This window comes from Sander vitreus, chromosome 22, assembly GCF_031162955.1.
Source record: "Sander vitreus isolate 19-12246 chromosome 22, sanVit1, whole genome shotgun sequence".
Classification (NCBI taxonomy): Eukaryota; Metazoa; Chordata; class Actinopteri; order Perciformes; family Percidae; genus Sander; species Sander vitreus.
In genome coordinates, this window is record NC_135876.1 from 16816141 (window position 1) to 16841160 (window position 25020).

Here is a 25020-nt window from a genome sequence, read left to right on the forward strand (position 1 = left end):
GGTAGTATTAAGTCCCTCATTACTTCATGTAAAATCTGCATGCAGGAAGCATACAAATCCTCATCCACTCAGTATTGTAGTCACTGCTATGAATAACATATCAAATAAACTGCTATACAGTATGCATATACAGTATGCATAACTGAAAACTGATTTTGTGATACATAATCATTTTATGTTTTGAAAACAATATTGAAAGCCACACCGTTTTGAAAACAATATTGAAAGCCACACCGTCAATAAGGCATAATCTAATAATATATATTTAGGAGAACTGCAATTAGAAATGGCAGCAAGTTACCCAAAAATAATGTATTAGATTCTATAACTCTGCTTTCCATTTTTCTTACCTTTTTTATTGCAATTCCATTGGTTTTTGTCAGACACAGTGGATCAGGTTTGGGACAGGCCTGCAAAGATACTGCATGCTTTAAGTGTTTCTGTACTCTCCTGTGAAAACATAAGCAACAAGCACTCAAAAACTATTAAGGAATATGACAAGACGAGACATCATACGAGTATGCACTAAGTAGGTGATAATGAAGAGATCTGTCCAGGCTGGTCACTGATATAGCAAACAGATAAACATCACAGACTCACTGAGTGAAAGTAACTTGTAATGTCAGAGTGAGGCTAGGAGCATTTTAGAAGCCAAAGGTAATATTGCCTGTACCCTCCCTCACTGAATAAGTGGACTGTGAAAACAGTGCTTTTACTTTTTTAAAACACATCTCAATGCTTGGTGCATTATATGACTTTTTAAAGCTGTAAAAAAATTGTTTTTGCGAATTTCATTTCCAACAACATTCATACATAATTTCACATTGCCTTCACAATGTGCTTTGTCACACGTTAAAAAATGCTGTAATTACGGGTAATAATTTATTTTTTTCAAACTGCGTGTAAGATATTGTAATTATCTTAGAGATACCGAGTATAAGTATGTGTAGTTGAAAGATACTGTATTAAACAGATATACACAAAACAAATATTTCAAAATCATAAAGCCCTGGAAGCCTTTGGCACAAATTGTCAGTGATTAATCTGACAAAATGGCTACCAAAGGTCCCAAATCAGAATCAAATAAGGAATAAACTTCCATCAAGTCAAAAATGACACAATAACATTGAAACTGTCCAGTCACTGGGTTGCGTTGACTTAAGGATGGAAACTAGTGATTAAATAATAATCCAAGCGACTAAACACAAAAAAAAATGTAGGTTAGAAAAACCTTTTTAAGAGTTAACATTCACTATACCTTCTATGTGCAATACTTGAGCACCTGTGGTTGGTTTCATTGAAGTATAATGTATCACCATGTATCCGCCATGTTTTATTTGCTCAAATCAATTCATATACGTCACAGATAACAACAATGCTATAGCAGCCATCTTGCCCCAAAAGAGCAGACACTGGGAGGAGGGAGGAAGGCTCCCCAAATCATATGACTGCACTGCCTGCCGATAACTGCAGTGACAGAGCGAAAGTGTCTAGACGAGTCAGAGGCAGCAGCAGATCAGGTACACATGCACTGTCGCACATGGCTTACTTACACATTGGTTTAAGTCAAAATGCACATTTACCCTCTTTTCATTTCTGCACAAAGAGATGCAAAAGCTCAGAAATTTGGGTAGGAAATAATATGACGATTACCAAGCATTGTTCGAGCTGAATTAGTGAACATTTCAAAATATATCAAATATGCCAGGCTGAACCACAGAAAATGTATCAAAACAATGCACAAAACATGTAGAATTTCCCATTTAAAGTGATGTAGCCTGATTTAAAATTACATTTACATTGTTGTGTCATAGCTATAGGTTTAAATATAGTGTGAAAGAGAGCAGGCACATCTACTGTAAATGATATTCTCAGACAGTGCGGGAAAATGATTTACTTTGAAACTACTTGTGGGAAGTTAAAGGTAAATACTGAAAACATTTAGAGTTCAAGTGATGTTTCAACAATGTTTTCAAAAATGTTGTTGGGAGACAAAATCATGACAAATGAATACATGCAATGGTCTGATAAACCCAATTAAATATGCAGTATCACCCTACATAATCCTTTAAAATGAACACACTTCCCCTGTCTCAACCAACCTTTCTGAGCTGATGGAGACTGCCTTCTGGATGGTGCACTCCTCTTGAACTCTAGGGCTGTCGGATGATTCCCTGCAGAGCATAAACAAGGGCAGGAAAAGAAACATTTCATACAGGATTCATATTATCTCACCGCAGGGTCACATAGTTTAGATTAGTTATCTGCACGTGTGCCTAAAATAGGTATTGTTCTGTACTTTGAAATCAGAAATGAAGGTGGTGTGGCTGAAATGGTTAAAAAGAGAATTAACGAGTGCACAGAAGAGTCTGCTGAGTAACAAGTATCTTAAGCGCGCGTGGAGTTAATCAACAACCTCACGTCAGCAAAGGTGCGTCACCTGCGCATCCTCCTGAAGTAGTGTGAATGAGGTCAAGTCTCCAAAACAAAATAGCTAACGTTACTGTGTGAAATTTGTAAGAAATAGGAAAACCCACAGCACACGCCTCGTTTTAACGGCAACAATTAATTAAGGCCACGCACGCAGTTTGTTACGGTGTTAGATCATTTAAATTTCAAGCTAGAAACCCGCTTTTTAAACACAAACGTACAGCTAGCTTTCACAAATAAATATCTTTATTGACGAATATATATATTGCCGCAGTATTCATTGTATGTTAGCCAACTTGCACTCAGGCGCCTGTCTTAACGTTACCTACCTGTGCATAAAGAGCTGTCTGCTGGTTGACTGCAGAAGAAAAAACTTTCACAGCGTTTATGTAAAAAATATTTTGGCTGAAACGTGGTGACTCGTGGGCGGAAGGCGTTTGAGGAGGAGAGCAAACATTCCCATTCCCAACAGGCGGCTTCCTTGTAAATGTGCAAACAGATGTAAAACTCCATCTCCAATTTTATCAATTTCAGACAGACTCCAGACAGTCTCCAAGCGGGTACGTGCCTGGTTGTCTTGCGCGTGCACGCTGAATGGCGCGGGAAGCGGCGATAACAGTTCCCGAGTGACAGAGCGAGCAGCCAATGGCGAGGAGTAGCTGAATCTATCATCCAATCACAGTGGCCAATAGGCATAAACCCCCGCCCCTCCTCCTCCTCACCAGTCTGTTGACAGTGCACTGAATAAAACAACAGTCTGAGTTAAGCAGTTCATTGCACTGAGATGTAGGTCACTGACTGCAGCCTATTCACTCATTGCAGATGCATGGTATTAGTTATTACAAAGACACGATTACCCCAGATATGCACATCACATGGCCTAAATGCAATTAACTAAAATAATCTGCCTTTTTCATATTATATATATATATATATATATATATATATATATATATAGATATAGATATTACCTCATTACATATAAATATTACCTCAGGGTATAAAGTAACCACAGTGTGGTGTGCCTTTTGTTTTAAAATCAGCAGAACCACTAGTTACAGTTGTCTGTGATACATGCAGCAGCCATTGTGTCTGTCAGCAATACTTTGTTGTGCATGCCTAGGCTACAGTTAACTGAAATTACTGCAATGGTCCTCTTCATCAGATTATTTCATGCTGCCCAGGTCTCTATCTATTTATACATTATTTGTGAATCACACATGTAGTTTATTTATTTATTTTAGGGTTAATCCCTGACCAGTTTCCAGTGAAAAATATAGCATTCAAACCCCAGACTCCCATGTGCCAGTGAAAAAGACATCTAGAAATCTGCCAAAAGCAAATGTTTCTGTTGGAGTATATTAAGCTAATAGTTCTTGGGTATGGCCACATGGTTACACATTCATTCGAGCTCCCCTCATTACAAAAATTGCTCCAACTTGGACGATAGTCTGCATTAAACACAATGTATAATGATTTAAAAAATGAACAGATTAAATCTTTCATTTACAAAATAACCTATTGCAGGCCTATACACTCCACAGCCAGTGTCACTTTCTCAAGGCCGTTGCTGACCCTCATGAATTGACAGCAAAAAACCATATTATGACACACAAAACAACTTCCAAGTTGGCATTAAATTTAAAGCCGTACAGACAAGTTTGTTGTAAAGAACCTCTGTCCTTTGGATGGAAAATAACAAGTATTGTCTCCTTCGGCTTTGCACCCTTTAATTTGCATTGTTATGGAAAACCACTGGATTTGGATTGGGCACAGAATCATTGAAGTCACCATAATAGAGTGTGACAGCTCCCCTTTTCACATCTATTTGGAAGTAAAATCAAAATTCCTGGGAAAGTGAATCCAGGGAGCATAAATATGTCATACAGCTTTGGAAACAGCTGTTTGGAGTGAATATTTAATACGGTGTGGAATACATATTGATATGAATTGCACCTGCATTCAATTCAAGGAGAACAACTGGATAGCTTGTGTGTGCACATACAACATGAAAAATTTTGGTTTGAGAAAGTTTAGAATGCATGTATTAAAAGAGCAGTTGCACATTGTTTTGTACACTAAATATTGACCTGATAGCTTGAATGCAGCAGTAACTGCACATGACATACAAGGACATGTCTGGGAACTTGCAATACTGTGGATACATTGCACTTCATATTACTTTTAAAGATAAAGGGAAAGCATTTGCCACCTCAACATCTTGTCTGTACAATTCCCACAGTCCATTAGAATTTGCACACTGTCTTTCACTAGGAAAACCCCTTTATGCTTTCTCAAATTAAAACTCCCATGGCTGATCCCCTCCATCGCGCTGGCTTTCAGATACTGACCTTGTGGTGATACAAAATAGCTTCTTCCTCACTGCGGGACCCCATAATGAGCCAATACAAGGAGGCTTCAGTTCACTGCTCACCTCTCTTTGGTGTCTTTTGGGGTCTTTGTTGACGTTTGTCAGCCCAGGAGGAATTTGGGGGTTAAAATTATGCTGTAGTCTCATACAACAACTTTGACTTCCAGACTTAACTACGAAAGAGAAAAAAAACTTGGTCAGAGATAAAAAGGCTTTGACCTTAGGGAAGAAAAATCAAAGGAGTGACTTGAATAAAGATTAAGCACCATTTTGAATTGCCAAATTGACCAAAATCTAAAAAGGACAAGCATTTATACATAGGCATATTTGCTGTAGCACTAAAATTGGAAACCAAGAATGGTCATATTTTTTAAATTTGACAAATTGTCAGGGTCTGATGCATGCATAGATTTGTTGTGCTTTTAAACTTGCATCAAATTGTAAATAAAGGTGGGACTGGTTCCAATGTCCATACAGATGTGTCAAATGCATGTCACCTCCAAACAACTCTACACAAAATCGGAAAGTTCAGAAACCCCATTGTAGGAACAACCTACTAGTGCCAGTCAACCCTGCATGATGATGATCCCAACCTCTTACTGTACAGATTTAAATGAAGTAGAACTAGCCAGAGAACAAAGTAATATTGAATTTGCAGATTGGCTATCATGTTAAAGGTGGCAACCATTACTTATTTATGATAATTGTATGTATTATCTTGTACTGTATAAAGCCACTACACTCAGAAGTACAACAAGGCCCATGCAAAATATAGTACAAGGCATTTACTGTATGTGAAGAAAAAAATATAGTATTTCCAATTCAGCCCAGGTGTTAAAGGGGTGATAGAATGCAAAACCAATTTTACCTTGTCATACTTGAATAACGACAGTTTGGTGGGTAAATAGGACATACATAGAACCTCAAAATCCCATTGACACCTCTTTCCTCTGCAAATCTCACAATTTGAAACAGCCTCTGAAAACGGGCAAATCTCAACAAATCTCATTTGGCTCTAGTCTCTACCTTTGTCACGCCCAAACATTTACATAGGCTACACCACTGACCTGAGATCAGGTAGTCTTCTGAATAGGTCACGCAGATCTCAGAAATTGTTTATCTGCTGTTTTACCACTAAATTCACTTCTGAGACTTTTTTTATGCGAGAAATCGACTGTGTAGAGGTCAAATATGATTGAAAATTGATAGCTAAACCGGCCTGCGGTGAGGTAGATGGAGCTCCGTCACAGCTGGCAGCCCACGGTGCTCGATACCCGCGCAAAGTCACCATTTCTGGGTTAGTGGACTACCAAACGCCGCTGCCCTGACAGAGCTCCAGGGCCTGTAGCTCCCCTCTTCCTGCTAAATGGCCGGTCTGTGTGAGTGAGGGCGCAGTCATCGAGCTTGTTACGCCCGCAATCTCTTACCACAGGTTCCAGTTAATCTTATTATGGATATGTGTATTGAGTTATTTAAATAAACGTCGGGGAAATAAATGCCTCTTGTCCGCGAGTGAGCTGGATTGAGCTCTATCAATGAGAGCTGGCTAGCTTGCCTCCTCCTAACAAGACCTCTAAAATTCACAAAAATGCATTAAATTGAAATCGGACAAAAGTGTTAGCTTTGTTAAGACCTTAGGGAGCTGTGATATACATGTTGTGATGAAATTCAAACTGTAAATATACGATAGTTATGCCGAAAGTGTAGCTAACTAGCCGCGACCTGTACACATAGGATTGAAGGGACACTAGCAGCTAACGAAACCCCTCGTGTTCACAAAAATGCATCAAATTGAAATCGGACACAATTGTTAGCTTTATAAGACCTTGGGGTAGCTGATATATAAGTGGCGTGACGAAATTCTAACTGTAAATATACTTTAGTTATGCTGGCAACTGGCAGCCGGCTAGCTCCGCGGAGCCCCGAGCCCCGGTAGTAAGTAACCGAGAAACGGTGACTTTCACTGGGTATTGAGCTTGCCGCTTTCTCGTCAGACTGTGTGGAGCTCCTAAAGTCCGACACGTCTTACCAAATTTGAAATTAGCCATACATTTTCGTAAAACGGCCCATATTTGAGCTTTATATAGTTGATTTATCGCATAAAAAAGTCTTAGAAGTGAATTTAATAACGAAATAGTAGACAAACGATGTATAACTTTGCAGTGTCTGAAATATGAAACATGCTGTCTCGTCTCCAATGTGTTTCTATGTGGTTCGCTCAAACCAGTCAGCGTGCAGCTCATCTAAATATTCATGAGCATACCATATTTGGAAGAAAAGCTCTTGTTACAAATAGGCCAATATTCACAGGGTAGTTAAGGGTCCATAAAATAGCATTCAGGCAATTTTCAGCCCAACCAATGTTACATACCCTATTAGGAGACCTTAAGGAACAGTGTGAAATAACCTATATAATCATTCTATCACCCCTTTAAAAAGAAGAAACTCATAAGAACATATAGCCTACCTGTGGGCCTACTAGAATTTATAAACATATACAGTAAGAGGCTTCATCATCTATAGGTGTCCGTTTCTTAAGCCAATAATGAGGCACGTGTTTATGGAAGCAATATTGTGAGCCGATAACCTATCCAACAGTATGCAACAAACAAGTATTTTCCACAACAAACACAGACACAAGTCAGATTCATAATGATCAGCCACTGTGTTTACCTGACCTGTCAAGCACAGCAGACCCACAATGCATCATCGCAGCAAACACACCTCGGCCATGTTTGGACTCTGGTCGTGAATGGAAGTCATTGCCGCATAGAAGCTATTCCCTTTGTAGTCTCACGTTTTGTACCGTCGAAATGGTGTAATACTAAAGATTAAATGCACTCTCCGGCTTTGTAATCAAACTCTAAGCGGGACGCGCCTTGCACCATGTCAGCCAACGCTCAGGGTGAGTAACGTTTATGTCAGCGGCTTTGTCGACAGTGCTAAGTTAGCTATGTAGCTAAGTTAGCTAACATGGCTAACTAATGTTAACAGGGTTTGAAAACACTAGGCCACATACTGCACTGTGGTTAACTAACGTTATAGTTAAATTAGCTTTACCTTGAACAAACAATGACACTCTTGGTTGTAAACAGAACGTTACGTTGAATCGAACGGTCGTAACGTTACCTAACGCTAGTAACTTTAACGTTATAACAGATAGAATAACGTTCCGTAACGTTAACGTTACTTGAATGGCTGATCGAGAGTATTTCTGGCGTCCCGTTTGCCATGTTAAAAGTTAACGTTACTCTTGAAGTGTTTACGTTGCTAAAATTATGTTTTAAAGGGATTGATGGCTCCATAAAGTCGGGTGTTTGGGCTCAAATGCAAGCTAACGTTAGCCACTGTAGCATTGCTAATAGAAGCTATCCGATTCCGCACAAGGCAAACATTCAGAAAGAACACGCAGTTATTTGGCTTAATATGCATCGTGGCATTTTGTCAACATTAACGTTAACTGTTACCTAACATAACTTAACAGTTGTTTTATTGTCTGTCCTTGTCGCCAGGGTTGGGACTGAATTAGCGACTGCATATGTGTTTGGGGGGCGCCAGTAACGTTATATGACGCAGTTTACGCGGTGTTTGTATTCCACATTTGCTTCGTCGTTTTTGATTAGCAATGGGCTATAGTTACTATCAGAAGTTATATGGCATGTCACTTATCATTAAAGATATGTTCATGTGAAAACATGCATCAGGCCTGTGAACACATAAAACTAGCACTCCTGGGGTAACGTTAGTTAACAAGCAAACATGTTCATATAACTGATATTTTTCTCTGTTGTCCTGCAATTAACAACATATCTATATTTGTTTTTTTTTAATGGTGCAGCTTTATCAGTTTATGTCTGGGTAGGTCTGGAGTAATTCGAGAGCTGCAAGTACAGAAACTTCAGTGTTAGACCAACAGTTTTAAACTTAATCTTGGCCGTCCATAACCTCGTCTTAAAGCCAGTAATATGCCTTTTTCATGGTACACATTTTGACGTAAAAGCGCATGTGTAAATAATAAAATGAATGGCTGGCTGAATGTATTTAGTTGCTTTGGTTTCAGGGTCCTGGTATTGTATACTGCTGGCACACTGTAACATTGTCATCCTTTTTGATTCACTGGCCAACTGGCGGGTCGATGAAAAAATCCACCGCCCAAGCATAATTTTTTTTTTACTGGCCAAAATATTAAATTGCAATTTTTTGTAACGTATACATGCATACATATACTTTCCGGTTTGGGTTTGCAAGTCCTGCTGGTAGGGATGTTAAAGGGGTGATAGAATGCAAAACCGAGTTTACCTTGTCATAGTTGAATTATGACAGCTCGTGGGTAAAATAGGCATACATAGTACCTCAAAGTCCCATTGACATCCCTTTCCTATGCAAATCTCACAATTTGAAACTGCTGCTGAAAACGGGCGAATCTCAACAAAGCCCAACGTCAACTCGGTGGCATTTTCAGCCCAACCAATGTTAGAGACCTTAAGGAACAGTGTGAAATACCCTATATAATCATTCTATCACCCCTTTAATGATTTAACCGTTAAACGACAATAAGAATTTTGACCTACTACTATCATTTTAACGGTTAAAAACAATATTATTAAAACAAAAATAAAAAAATTTAAAAATGTTTTTGCGTATAGAGTATTCCAGGCAGACACACACCTGACAACCTTGCAGGTGGACGCGGTGGAGACGGGCTCAGACATACCCGGTGCTGGCCACTGTAGACTTGTGTCGGCCCTGCAAGCGGTTTCAGGAGACAATGCCGCCACCGCAAAGCTCCGACGTGCAGACAGCAGAGGAACAGAAGGAAGTAGCTGCAGCTTCACCCAAATGAAGGCCGAAAAACATAACTATTTTGGTACAAACATTTACCTGTGGCGGATAGCCCTCTGAGATTTACTCGCCAAATGGAAAATGTACCCACATTTGGTGCTTGGCCAGTGTTAATTTCGGACCCTGGGTATGTGTAGATACCGACCCTACGCTGTACCCTATGCTGTAGCCTGACGTGCACCTCTCAAAAACTGTGACTACATGTTGAGGCGATGCAGACCGGGATCTCCTTCTGAGTAAACGACATGAACGCACGCACAAAGGCATTTATGCTCAACACGTTCGTTGCTGTAATCTCCAAGGATCATACAAACAAAACATTCTGCGGAGAAGCAAGAATTTAACGGTCCTATGACAAGCTGCTTTTTGGATGCTTTTATATAGGCCTTAGAGGCCAATGAGCTTTCCTTAGGATGTGTCATTTCTGTGTCTGTAGCTTTAAATACTAATGAGGAGGAGAGAAGCGGAGCAAGGTGGAGGGTGGGGGTGTGGCCTTGACCAACTGCCATGCTTCGCTTGTTTGCAAGCCATGATGTCTATCTTTCTCATGGGTGGCCCAAATTCTCTGGGATGGCAAAGGGGAGGTAACCTTTCCCCTTATGATGACATAAAGGGAAGATTCCAGATTGGCCCATCTGAGCTTACTTTTTCTCAAAGGCGGAGCAGGACACCCAGAGCTTGGTTTACACCTATCGCCATTTCTAGCCACTGGGGGACCATAGGCAGACTAGGGGAACTCATATTATGGCGTTTTTCCACTACGTGGTACCTGCTCGACTCAGCTCAGCTTGACTCGGCCTCAGTGCCCCGTCCTCCTTTTTCCATTGCAGATTTATTACCGCCTCATGCGTGAGGAGAGCGTGGCTGGTCGTCATAGTGACGCCGCAGGAAACTGACGTGACCAAACGCGACACACACACAGAACGTCGAATGTGTGTTGTTTTTGATTCTCAGCATGTGGCTGTTGCCACAGCCAGAAGACAAATTTTGTTTTCAAAAGAAGCTGGAGGCAGCAAAAAAACACAGCTGGCTAAACCATTTAAACCCCCGTCTGTCGCTAGCAATGATGATGCAGTGATTAGTGAAGATTCTCTCCGACCAATCAGTAGTCTGCAGGTTTTCACATCACCTTTTGGTATCGCCTCTGCTCGCTTGGAACCTCGACGGAGGTGATACAAAAAAGTACCTTTTGGCAGGTACCAGGTACTTTTTTCATAATGAAAAACCAAAAAAAGTCATGCCATGGGATCTTTAACCATGTCATAGACCAAGCTTGCAACTACTAACTGCTGAGGAATTGTATTTAACTGTAATCTTATATCAAATATTCATTGATATACTTATCTCCTTAAAGCTACATTCATCGATATACGTATCTCCTTAAAGCTACACTGTGTAAGAATTTCTTCTATCTAGCGGTGAAATTGTATATGACAACCAACTGAATATTACTTTCTAGCCCCTCCCATTCCGTGCACATTTTAACTCCTACGGTGGCCGTATTATTCCAAGAAGTACGACTTCGTCTGTGAGTGTTCCTTCCAGGTTTCCAAACATATGCAAGCTAATGTTAGTAAAGTATCAGTGCTATCGTTAATCTGTATATTGTACGAGATTAATAGTGTAAGGCAATGTTTACAGCGTAGGAGAGAAGAACGGAGGTTTGTGTTTTTAATATATTTCTCTGAGCAGTATGAACAATGTCAATGAAACTGAAATTAGCTCTTATCTCCATCGTTTACACGCAGCTGTTCTAGCTGTAGCCTAGTCTGTGTTACAACTGCACATGATGTGAGTTGTCTGCCAGGGAAATTACGACACATATGATTACGTTTATGTTACAAGGTAGACAATGCTTTTTCATCATTGATGCGAGGAAAAGTATCCTAGATGTCGTTCTAGAGTTATGCACAACCATGCTATAGTTAGCCAAGCAACTATAAAACTGTGAATTTACCCAAATAGGCAGAATTACCTTTTGAGAAGAAAGCAGGCATCTTCGGCGTCCCTTTTTAAAATCCTTGCTCCTTTTTATGAGCTCTTTCCATCTTGAAAAGCCACTCCAATATTAACTTTGGTCTTGTTGCTTTGCCTGTAGCGTTGTCGTTTTAATTCTCTTTTTAACTTCCTTGGCGACTCCGTTACATGTCCTTGAGAATAGGTGTGATCCTCCATTTTGAACAGGCTTTCAAATCTGCCGGCAGTCGCGAGTAATCTCCCGGCTGGCATTCGTCACGGTGCCACTGAGTGTAAAAGCACGAAAGGCGGAGGTATGTCCCTCTTTGGCTAATGTATTTTAAAGATGGAGGCGCAACATGGCAGCTGTCAGTCAAGCGACTCGCTCGTATGTATTCTGATTGGCAGATTCTACGCTTACGAGAATACTTTGATTAGTTGGTGGAAGTAATTACACATGAATGAGCACATATTGTGAAAGAACAAAGGTTTTTTTTTGTTGCTAAGAATCAACTCAAAAAATTACACGATGGAGCTGTGATACAAAATCTGTAAAGAGAGCAGTCAAATATTTGGAACAACACATGTATTATAATGAAACAAATGTTGAAAGGTTGAATATCCTGTATGTAAACAATTTGATCTAGCTGGCAAAATATTTAGCTAAATGTACATTTTAAGATCTGTTTTTACAGCAATTAAAAATGTATTGGTATCTAAAATACTAGATATATAATTATTAGTAGTAGTAACAATTTATTATTTGACTTCTTGATTTAAGTAATTTGCTTTTATCAGTATTTGTTGCACTCATGTCCGAAAAGCCATGCACGCAGTGGGAACCAATGCAAATCTTTGTTGAAGTAAATAGAGCAGTTATTATTGTCGGATTGCTTACAAAATGGTGTCGTATTATGTGAGATAACTTGAATGGGAATGTCTGTGGAGTCATCATTCTGGTTATCCCTCCCATTTTTTCCTAGAAGATGTGTGAGTTAATCGTGCCCTTTGGTTGATATTTTCTCCTTGCTGTTGGTACACATGGCATTTGTGTACTTGCTGCACAAGTTGTTGATTCAGATTGGTATGATGGTCATGCCAATCTGAATCAACAATGTTGTGTGCTAATAGTCTCTACATATCAAATTGTGCAGGACAGAGTGATATCAGCCTATGATGATGGTGAATATTAGTATAGTCCTGCCTTTCTTTTGCAGATTATGACTTTGATGAATATGACAAACCTGGTGCTGAGCGGTTACGCAGGAGGAGAGGTGAAGATGATGATGATCTAGAGAGGTAAATCGTCTTCTCATGTTCTAATTTCTCTAAAACAAGAGGACTGTAGTGTATGTAATTTACAATCTGCTAAGGTAGTCAAAATCCAAACCTGTTAAATGCAGCATAATACTCCTATCTTCCTATAAACAAAACATCACTATACTTTAAAAACCATGCATCTACGAAACAACTTTTCATGAGATACAGTGTTTCCGCTAGAATTTTCTTTCAGCAGGTGGGAGGCTGGGATATGGTGAATGAACAGCTGGAAAAAGTTGTCAACAGTAACGTTACCTAAGTGAATACAGCCTGTAGTTCCTTTTTCAGCAACAGTTTGCTTTATTTGCAATCGTTTCTTAAAAATCTTCATATATCTTATGATTACATTCCAGGATATAATGTTAGTGTCCTTTCTATCACAGAATGTATTTGCTTTACAGATATCTATCACACATACATAGCTCAACCAATTTCAGATACATAACACATACGGTGCACAGTTCTAAGAATAAAAATAAGTATGGTTTTATATACAGTGTGATATGCAGTGTGGAGTAATGATATTGAACAGTATACAGATATTGCACATTGGTGAAATTGCACAGTATTATCAATAGTGAAGCATTTTTACTGGATAAAATTATATTCTCACTTGTTAGAATGGTAATTAAAGAACAGTTTAACTAGTAGAAATTGTATTTCAAGATATCTACAACTTTGACTGTACTGGTCAAAACTAAATAAAAGATCTAAAAATCGTTTTTTTTTATTGGCAGTTTAAACATTTCATAGCTAGACTAGATATTTATTGCAGATATCCATAATTCAACTATTCCTAGTCAAAAAGAACAATTCAGATATCCACAATGACAGTCTTACTACTACAAATGACGTCACGTTTCCCATTCATGTGTATGGGGCTTTCAATTTCAGATATCCACAACGTCATTCTTCCTATCCAGAATGAACATTCCAGATATCTGCAATAGAATTACTAGGAAGAACTCCCATTTTAGATATCTACAATACAATTGTTACTAGTCAAAACTCTAATGACCAGATATCTATATTGTAATTTTGACTATCCAAAATACATTCTGACTAGTAAAAAATGTCATCATGGATACGTACAACTGCAATTTTACTAGGAAAAATACAATTGTGGGTATCTATAATAGAAATGCCGTCCATCCAGAATGTAATTTTATATATCTGAAATAGTAACTAACACAGTGTTTGACGTTAAGCAAAAAGATAATAATTAATGCCAAAATGGCTCACTTTAGTTTTGACTAGTAACAATTGTATTGTAGATATCTAAAATGGGAGTTCTTCCTAGTAATTCTATTGCAGATATCTGGAATGTTCATTCTGGATAGGAAGAATGACGTTGTGGATATCTGAAATTGAAAGCCCCATACACATGAATGGGAAACGTGACGTCATTTGTACTAGTAAGAATGACGTTGTGGATGTCTGAAATGACAATTGTAGATAGGAAGAATGTCATTGTGGATATCTGAATTGTTCTATTTGACTAGGAAGAGTTGAATTGTGGATATCTGCAATAAATATCCAGTCTAGCTATTAAATGTTAAAATGGCTTGCCATATCCTCTCTGGATCTTTCACAGAGAGTGGGGCTCAGCTCTGACACACACGCAGAGCTGTGGTGCTGACGGAGCGAAAGCTACATTGCCTCTGCAGTTTGTTAAAGTCACAGTGAGACACGGCAATGCGGGTAAAGCGGACACAAGTGTGGTTACGCTTTTCAAAACTTCGCGCAGACACATAATAGCTAGATCGCCGTGCAGTAATGTTACACTTCTGAGACAAACGGGTGTTCTCTATTGCCCTGGTGGCTGACTGACCGGCACAAGACAAAAGCGTCCATATGCCCTGGTGACTGACTGACAGGCTGAGGTTGTAGGGCAAGCCAAGGGAACTTCATTTCTGTAGCACTTTTTAGCAACAAGGCTATTTAAACTACCTGGCATAAAACATTAAAGAGCAATTAAAAACGGTCATGAAAATAAAACAGGCTATAAAAGAATAAGATACAAATACAATAATAAGTTATAGTGCAGTGTAAGAAATTAATTATTTGATTTGATCCGTTTTAAGGTTATTGACAGGCAAGAAGTCATGCACAAAGAAAGCAGTTGATAGACCTCACTGGGACATACAGTGAAAACAAGCACAGTATTATATGCACAATACCATAAATTGTAAATAGAAATAACTCTGCACCATTATCTGACTCAGCTAACTTGTTATTGTGTTGTTTCTCCTCAAAAGTGATTTGGAAGAGGGTTTGTTGGAGGAGGATTGGCTGTCAGGTAAAAAGGTAAGATAATACAAACTCTCACCGTTTTGTTTACTTTGATTTTTATACTTGGTGCCAAAAAACACTTGGATTGTCATTATGTTGTCTATGCTTACACACAGGAAATTGAAAATAATATCCAAAACATTGGGTGTTGGTAGAATATTTAGAAAATTAAAGTGAACAGTTGACTTGTAGCAGGTGGCTCCTCTGTGGGGGGAACTGTTGATGTGAACCAGGAGGAAGTACAGTGGACATAAAAGGACTGTGTTGACCTGCCCAGATTGCCTTCACCACATGGGAATAGAGCATCCTTTGGGGTTGGAGGTGGTTCCCTGCCCCCACGCCTCACACACGGACAAACACAACGGAGAAAGAGTAGAATAGTATTTTAAAGCACACCATGATGGTTCTTTTTTTCTGTTTCAGAATCCCTCAGAAGTGTCCGATGAAGAGCTGAATGATGACCTCCTACAAAGTGATGATGAAGATGTAAATATGAGGTAAGCTAATGACATAAGTGCTACGTCTGTGCCAAGTTTGTAATGTTTTCAGTTTTAAATCTGACAGAGTTAAGATTTAAATTTTGCATATTTTATCGTACTGCATCACTTTTTTCTGCAAAGTCCGAATGTTTGTTTGTTTTTCAGTGGTCAGGATGTGAGCCTCAATGCCACATACAGCATGGGCACATCCTATGACCAGCAGGGCAATGCGCAGGAAGCAGACTACACAGATGACGTTGTGAACCTGGGTGGAAAAGGTGATGTAGACGAGGAGGGGTACCAACAAGAGGGGGAAGAGGAGTACACACAGGGATACAGCCAAGAGGACAACGCAGAGATGCCTGATGAACAAATGGATTACACTGGAGAGCTAGCTGAGGGTGACGATGGCTACCAGGATGAAGTGCTAGACATCCAAATCAATGAGCCCATAGATGGTGAATTTCAAGTGAGTTCTCACATTTGCTTACTCACATATAAAAGCCTGTGGATACACACACACACACACACACACACACACACACACACACACCTCCTCCTCCTCCCACTCTTATTTCTGTCCAACTCTATTGTATCAAAGAGATAATATCAGTTTTCTTTTCCCGGCAAGGGGACAGTCGGGATTAAGAACCTATTCAGAAGAAGGAGATGTTGGTTGGCGTTTTGGGACAGGGGAGGATTAGATTCATTATCACTTCTTGCCATTTAATTTCTCCATCTTGCTGACAAAGTTTGTGTTGACAGCTTGTTTGGCATGAGCTAATGCTCTGCTGTCGCCTCCAAATCCCCGTGCCATTGTGACCTTGGGCCCTGTATCTTTGGGGGAGTAAGAAGCTGCTTTGTGTTGGGGAGATGTGCTGCCAATCGGCGGAGGTTAATGTGGGGGGCTTTTATCTCTGGCTTTAGACTGGATCTGATAAAGTCTCATGCAGGTGAAAAGATTATTGACCTTCCTGAGGACACCCTATACAGTTTTCTAATGATTGATGCGAGTTTCCCTTTTATTCCTTTCCCTTCCCTCTTAGCCAGGACTAAGAGGATCAAAGATAAGACCAGATCCATGTGCAAATGTCCGTTATGGTCCATTTACCAAGGTGTGATGGTGTTTGGCACCTGACAGAGATATATTGCCCTACCTCCTTTTTCAAAACAAAGATAAGATGTTGACCTTCTTACTGAGGGTGTGCGGCACAAGTGTATGCGTATTTTGGGAAATGTCTGGATTTGTGTTATGTGTAATAACTGTTTACAAGGTCACTAAACCTCCTGGCCTTGACATTTTACTCTGTGTGGTATTCATTGAGTACTATGTGGAACAGTTTAAAGGATTAAGCTGTTGTGTTCCCTTGGGGCAGCCTGTCCATTCGTCTGGTTTGCTGAGTGTTTTTTTTTCTTCTTTTCTGCATTAATATGTGCTGCTGTTTGGCAGGTTAATGGAGCGCAACACCAAACACCATGGTGTGACCTACAGTCTAACCTTATTTAGCAGTGAGTTTTTGTTAGAGGGTGTTATGCAGATAGAATGTTTAAATTAGGAGCAACTCCCATACCAGTAGTATGAGGTTGTTGGTTTGCTGGAATGACTGAGATGTGTATTTGGAATTGTATGAAATGATTGCATGATGACTTGAACTGGAATTTTCTTGTGGCTTAGTAAAACTGATTTGTCATCTCCCAGAATGTTTGTCTGTGAAATGTTTTGGCATGGAGTCATGGACTTACAGTGCGGCCAATAACAAAAGTGATTTGCGAGCAGTCAGTCAATGATATTTTCACCATCATTAGAACTGGGGAGGAGTGCTTTTATCCGTGCCTGCATTTCTGTATATCATGTCAAACATTTACATCTCATTGAATTTCAAATGCTGTCAGGAATAGAAATGAAGCCTTGCTCCCACTGTTATGGTAATGTGGGTTGGGAGGGGGGGTTACATGGTGTCTCCCCAAAATCCTCTCCATAACATTTTAATGTTTGCCTCTATGCTCTGTATGATTGTTTTTCATTTAAAAAGGTAAAATGTATTTTTGTTTAAATTACAGATACTCACAAGTATACATATCATAGAGCCACCTTGTATTTATTTTAGCCACTCAGATTAGATAAAAAATTTGTACATTTATATTCATAAAATGTGCTCTTGGATGTCAGTTGAACTCATCCATGTATCTCCTACCCTCATATATATTTGCCGTACATCATAACAGCATGTGTAGCATAAATAGATTTTTCATTTTCAGCACAGACACCAAGAGAGATTGTTTTCCAGCAATGGCTGAAGCAGTCAGCCATTTCTGATCCTTATCAAAGTGTTGCTACCACTTAAACTAATCAATATGTGTTATCCATGTAATCTTTAAAGGATGATGAATACCAAACCTATGATGATGAGCGTCTGGGTAAACATGGAGTCCAACAGGAGGAGGTCCCCGAGGAGCAGAGGGAGGTAGGGGGAGAAGAGCAGCAGGAAGAGGAGGAGGAAGACACAGCCGAGGGCTCTCAGGTCTTTGACACAGAGGAGGTGTGCTGACACCCTCCGTACTTCATACCATCATCGTTTAGTGTGTGAACATAGGGCTCTGTAGTTATGTGGTGCATTCAAAGCAGTGTAGGTTAATGTCTGAAGTTAATTTTATTTTAATAAATGTTATCATACTTTTATAAGTTCATGCAGAAGGTTTGAAGAATGCTATTCAGTGTTAAATGTTGACCACTATGAAGATTATTTTCATTATTGATTAATCTGTTAATCACTTGGTCAATTACATTTCAAATAGTCACAATTTTCTAAAACTAAAGATGTCATTTTCAAATGTCTTGTTTTGTCTGACTCACAGTTCAAACCCCAAGGATATTCTGTATAATGTTATAGAAGACTAAGAAAGCAAGGGAATATTCACATTTTAGAAACTGGAACTAGATCACTTTTGGCCTTTTTTGCTTAAAAAGTTACTTAAACTATATATTGATTATATTGATTATTTGAAAAATGTTAATGTTCAAATTTGTTCGATCAACTAATAGATTAATTATCTAATTGGAGACTTTGTGATGCACTGAAAACCATGATGAAGTTAAACACTTTTGTTTTTAACCTCTGAAAATGTCCTCAGGTTGAAAATGAAGGTGTGCCCGAAGAAGAGACAAAGGAGGAATCGGACGAGGAGGATGAGGAAGATGAAGAGTCTGGTCGCATAAGGTTTAAATCTGAGAGAAAGGATGGCGCCGTTGTGCGGTTGGCTGATGCAGGCAGTAACAGGAGGATTATCCCTGAAACACTAGGTACAAATTATTTCTGGCTGGGCTATATTTATCCTTTATTCAATAACAACCAGAGTGAATTCTCAAATATTTTCTGATCTTTGCGCCACACTGTAATTGGTTTACTTGAACCTGTACTTTTTGGTTAATGTACAAGTGTTCTGGTTTCCTGTTCTACCTATCATTAGAACTGTCAGAGAAGGCTAAGCAAGATCTGATGGAGTTTGAAGAACAAGAACGGCAAAAGAAACAAAACCGATATGGAGGCCGAGGGATGAGAGGAGGAATGCGAGGAGGCAGAGGAAGAGGAGGCTTCCCACCATTTGGAATGGTAGATTTTAGAGGAGGAAACAGAGGAAGAATGATTGGCCAGAGGCTCCCCCTGATGGGAAACATGGGCATGCAGGTAAACCATTGTACAGTCATACACCTGAACCCTTGCAAAGAGATAATCTTTGTGGCTACACTGAGTAATGCATCACTCAACACTGAACCACTCCTCTTGAAGAGAAGCTAAAAAGAGCATAAGAGCTTCACTGGATAAGATGATTTGAAATGGCTTGACTTTTTACCTTCCTGTATTTGTCAGTTACTACAAGAATGGGTGGCTTTGTACTTGATGTGTTTTATTCAGTGCTGCTCTCTTCACTATCTAAGACCTCAAAAGCTATGGTCATTTACGCATGACAAAAGTCAAAACACTCTGCTCCCCCTTATCTATGTTGATATATGGATTATAGCAATTCATTTGGCAGTAGTCCATTTAGACAGTATTATACAAAATTAAATTTGTTCTTTGCCCTGGATTTAGTTTCTTGTGGGCTTTTATTATTAGATATCACTCCAAGCATTTAATCCTTTGATTTACATGGCTTATCAGGTCATACAAGATATTTTGAAGGTCAAGGGAAAAAGTCACTTAGAACATGTAACCTACATAAAAAGAACTAGTAGTGATGATCTTCAGTCACAAAGTGGAAGGTTATCAAATTTCGGAACTGGGCCAGGTGTAATTGTTACCATCATTTCCTGTGGACGTGACGTCAAAGATGCCACATTTCCATTTTTTATGTTGTTTTTGTATACCATTATACCATTGTGTTCAAGCGATTTTTCTCAAGGCTGCATGACATTTTACTCCAGCTCTCCATTATTTTGTTTTTATTCATTGATAATATGCTGTACAATTCAAAACAAAACATCAACACTGAAAATGAATATTTAATGACAGATGGACAATATGCCAACACCACAAACATTCTGCTGATTGCTGTTAATGAGCTCGTACTTTTTACAACATACTGTATGTTTAACTACGTAACTAATTTGGTCACTGGCATGTTTGTTTGGTAGCTTAAACAGACTGGCCAATTATCAAGCAGACAGCTGACTTTTTCTTCTTCTTAATAGCTATAGCTCACTTATTTACACACACACACACACACACACACACACACACACACACACACACACGGTCAAAAGTTTGGGGTCACTTAGAAATTTCCACTCCATTATAGACAGAATACCAGCTGATATTAGTTGCATTGTTATTTTAATCAGGGCAGCAGTTTTCAGATTACATTATGTGCTTACATAATTGAAAAAGGGTTCTCCAATGTTTTCTCAGATTAGCCTTTTAAAATTATATCAGATTAGTAAACAGAATGTGCCTTTGGAACATTGGATGAATGGTTGCTGATAATGGGCAATGTAGATATTACATTAAAGATCAGCCACTTCTTTCTACAACAGTCGAGAACCCTTTTGCAATTATGTAAGCACATAATGTAATCTGAAAACTGCTGCCCTGATTTAAAAAAAAAGAAGGTATTCTGTCTGTAATGGAGTGGAATGGAAATTTCTGAGTGACCCCAAACTTTTGACCGGTCAGGGGAGCCTTACATTAAATTACTTTAGGATACCATCTTCAATCTTGCTTGTGAATTGACTTGTTGGTGTGTCATCGCATCGCTACAAGCAGTGATATCAGAATATTACCAGAAAGAAATGTGTTTTGACAGGTTGTTTTGATTTTCCCTCCTCTCCATTTCCCCATCTCTTTCCAATTAGCAGCCATCTCTCCGAATGCCTCTTCCTCATCAGCAGCAACTGCACTCCCACCAGCACCACCCTTCCCATCCAAGAGGACCTCCTCCCTTTCAAGACCATGGGCGCCCACTGGCCCAGCAGCCCCTTCAGCCCCTCATCCCCCCACACATGGCTCACCGCTCCCCGCCGTTGCGGCCCCAGATGGAGCCACCACCACGAATGATGAGCTCACCGCCACCCAATTTCCCCCAGCATCACCAACAGCAGCCTCCACAGCCCAAAAACATCCACATTAACCCCCATTTCAGAGGGCCCACAGCATCCTCTGTACAAGGTAGGTTAATTCACTATCACTCAAGTGATTTTTATGGGACTGCTTTTATTCAACTTCTCTGGCTTTAAAATAATTTCCCCTCATTTCCAGTGTTCTTCTGGATTCACCACAGTCACGATATTGTTGACCAAATACCTCAATATCCATATTGTGGCGATATTGTAGGGTTGACAGTTGGTACTTACAAAAAAATATTTACACAATGAGAATTTTGATAAATAATCATCATCAATGTGTATATAATAACTAAGTGGGTAAAGGCAAATAATAGAAAAGCTAGAACAGTCTGGTAAATTCTAAAAATTACATCACTGTAATCCAGCCATTAAAACCAGGGACCGATAACACTTGTCATATCACGATATTACGATATCCAAAATCTAAGACAATATCCAGTCTCAAATCACGATATCGATATAATGTCGATATATTGCCCAGCCCTACCACAGTGCTGACCGATTAATAGTATAAAGCACAAAACTGTGATATTGCAATCTCATTCATAAATGACAGCAGAACTCCGCCACCTATGCATTAGCAAGGAGATATGTTGGATCAATCCAAGCTCCCCTGATAGAACATTTGTGCCTCCCAGTAGCTTACCCGGTGGAGCGGATACCATTAAGGCTTTGTCTGTGCTGGACCTGGGTTTGAGCCCGGCCAGCGGGCTCTTTGCTACAGATCTTGCCCCCTCTCTCCCCTTTCCTCTCTGTCACTATCTAAAAAAAGCAAAACTATCTTTACAATTTTTATTTTTTTATTTTGTAAGTTTCATAATCTAAATTCTGAGTAATAAAATCAGATTTTCAGTTTATCGAAAATTGTGTCATAATAGTTAATCAACAAGATGCTCAATTGAGGTGCATATTATGGCTGGCAGTTATCCCTGCACTGTCCTGAAAGGTGTCTGGATTAGAATGTCATTTTGTTGTTTGGTTGAATGACAAGTGAATAGCTCTCTTAGCCAGTAATGGGTTTATCCTCCATTTTTCTTTTGGCAGCATCACCATTTCATTTCCCAAGATGGGTTTATCTGGCCTGTCTGTCCAGGCCAAGATTGAAGTGTGTGTGTGTGAGGTGTGCAAGTGCACATGGGGTTTGGGTTTTGCTCCTGGGAGGAAAATCAGGGATTGCCTGTGGTTATTATTAAGTGTGTGGGTGAGTTTTTATATATGTCTGTGTGTGTTTATTTATGTATATATTCAATGAAGTAATAGATTCCAGTTGAATGTTTTCCAGTTGTAGATGTTGACATACAATTACAGTAACCAGCAATATGACAATCCAGTTTATTGATTTAGTTTGTGCCAAATGTTGTCAAACAGCAAATTACGTATTCATTTCTGTTTAAGTTTGGCAAATTATTCTCATATATTTGATATTTCCTTGAGCCCCTGGTCCGTGCCCAGCTGTTGGGGTGTGGAATGTGAGGAACAACTCTGATATAAAATTTAACATGTAGGCTTATGTCTGTGTAACAGCCTTTAGCATGGAGATGTCTAATGGGCTCCTCCCTTTCTACTATCACCACCCTCTCTCTGCCTACTGCCCCTCTTTTTTATTTTTCTCCCCCTCCTCTATCCACCCCCACTTTCTCTTGCTCTTTCTCTCTCTCATTGCAGTGCCCTTGATGCCTCCTGCTCAGAGCCAGCCCAGACCTGCTGTGGGTCCTCAGAGGTTCCCTGTGAGTAGCAGCTGCTCCTTTCTCTCTCTTTCGCCTCACTTACTCTCCCTCTCCACACGGTTAGCGTCCCTTTTTGTAAGGGCAATATCATTACGGCAATTAGACTGCCTGCCCTGGCCAAATACTGTTAAAGCAAATCTGTAAACACTGATATGAGTCTGGCTGCACAACTGGAAATGCGTGATAGGGGCTTTAGGCAGTAGACTTTTCGAGGTCAAGGCTGCAGTGGCGGGACTTAGTTTGCAACTGTTCATGGATGGTCTGGGGTTCCAAATAGCCAGCTTGGTACATAATGGAATTGTGAAACCAGGATATACTGCCAGTTAAAATTCACTTTCCACAAGTTTATGTCCCAAAGGCACAGAGACCTTTTTGAACGGTATTTGAATTAATGAAACATGCTGGCGGTTTGATTAGGCTGGGAAGAGCCTCATGCCTTTTTCCACCATCTATTCCGAAGGCTGAATTTCACGTCAGAGAATAGGGATCTTAAGTCAGTGATTTCCTGGAAGAAAAGGTCCTTTATTTCACTCACAAAGAATCCATCCAAGGGATGACGGAAATGCCTTTAAAGTAATTACTGTATTGAGGGTCAGCCAAAATGCTTTAAATTACTCAGTGCTTCTAGTAAATGATGCCCAGGCATCAGGTGGTGCTGGTACTGACTGACATCTTCCTGGAAAGTGCATTTTTTTATGGATTTATGCAAATTAGCCATTGGAAAATAGCTGCATCTAATTGCGTTTATGTGGATTTACAACCATGTTGTAAAATGAGCCAGGCTTTCACATAGTCAATCTTTGTCCAACTGTATTTTTACTTACCCCTTTTCCAACCTTCAATATCAGTATCGTGCAATTCCTGTTCCCTGAGGTCTGTGATTGTGCTAGATATAGATAGCACAGTAGCAGGGAGCTGTTTTGCCTCTTATCAGACAGTAGAAGGTGGGGTTGGAAGGGTTTGCAGACAACTGGCCGGGTGAATAGCATAGTGTTGGATTCCCCAGCTGTCAATCGCGTTTAGGCTGCTGTTGCCAAGGACACAATTTGAAATGCAGGTGACATACCAGCCGGCAACATTCCATTTACCACTGGGCACCTGATTACTCATGATTATCATACATTATCATCCCATCAAATTTAATTGTTAAAAGACTGGGCGAATGGGGGGTCATAGCCTCTAGTATTACTGCATACATTTTTTGCTGGTGAAGACTGGTTTTGAAATATTAATCTCAGCACCAATTAAAGGCATTATAATTTTTAATCTGTTTAGATAATGACATTCAGTTTAACCACAAAATAAAGAGGCCACCAACCACACTATTTGGAAATGTTGTCAGTAAGGGCTGTAATTTCTAGTAGTTGTCTATATACATCTTTTTGAAATCCTTTATTTCTTGTTGTACATGTTGATGATTAAATTCTTCCTTGATAATAATGTAGGTAATTGGTAGCACTCACAGCTAAGGTTATTATAGTTTGGCATTTTTATTTCGTTTTTATTTCGTTTTGACTTTTTGTTTTCAAATTCAGTTTAGTTTTTAAAGCGGGTTTGCTAGTTTAGTTTTTAGTTTTTGAAAATGCTTAGTTTTAGTTTTTATTATTTATTAGTCATTTTTTGTAATATGGGTTATTTGTCAGGGGCAAGATTCAAAAAGGTCAGAAAAAGTATTGTGTAATAATAATAACTCAACAAAAACATCATACAATTTTAGAAATATGTATTCACAGTGTATTCAACAATAACACCAGTAGGCTACATAAAATGTACATATGATGAGCACAAATATGTAAACAGTCGCCACAGTAAGTGCAAAATGTGTAAATGACGTGTGCCATGAAAAAACCTAAATAGCCAATAGACGAAAGAAGACATACACAGTTGTATAGACATCCCGGTATCAGTACACCTATTAACCCACGCTTACTCCTGCTTTTGGTGTTCCTGCATATTTACTAACCAGCAGCTATCGGGTCTCTG

At 39.4% G+C, this 25020-nt stretch overlaps 1 protein-coding gene across 6 annotated transcripts in view; it reads left to right on the top strand.

The window, feature by feature from the left end:
* The first annotated feature begins 7507 nt into the window (after positions 1-7507).
* Positions 7508-25020, top strand: part of rbm33a (RNA binding motif protein 33a) — a 29649-nt gene continuing 12136 nt past the window's right edge. For 2 of the 6 annotated variants that reach the window (XM_078280138.1, XM_078280140.1), the window contains exons 1-10: positions 7509-7706; positions 12817-12898; positions 15178-15226; positions 15635-15708; positions 15856-16159; positions 18072-18230; positions 18823-18991; positions 19159-19376; positions 21041-21353; positions 22976-23037. In XM_078280138.1, the coding sequence (XP_078136264.1) occupies positions 7688-7706; positions 12817-12898; positions 15178-15226; positions 15635-15708; positions 15856-16159; positions 18072-18230; positions 18823-18991; positions 19159-19376; positions 21041-21353; positions 22976-23037 (1449 nt within the window). In that variant the 5' untranslated portion in view covers positions 7509-7687. Of the gene's footprint in view, positions 7707-12816; positions 12899-15177; positions 15227-15634; positions 15709-15855; positions 16160-18071; positions 18231-18822; positions 18992-19158; positions 19377-21040; positions 21354-22975; positions 23038-25020 lie in introns of all 6 variants that reach the window. The other 4 variants (XM_078280143.1, XM_078280139.1, XM_078280141.1 and 1 more) reach the window with 4 other exon arrangements.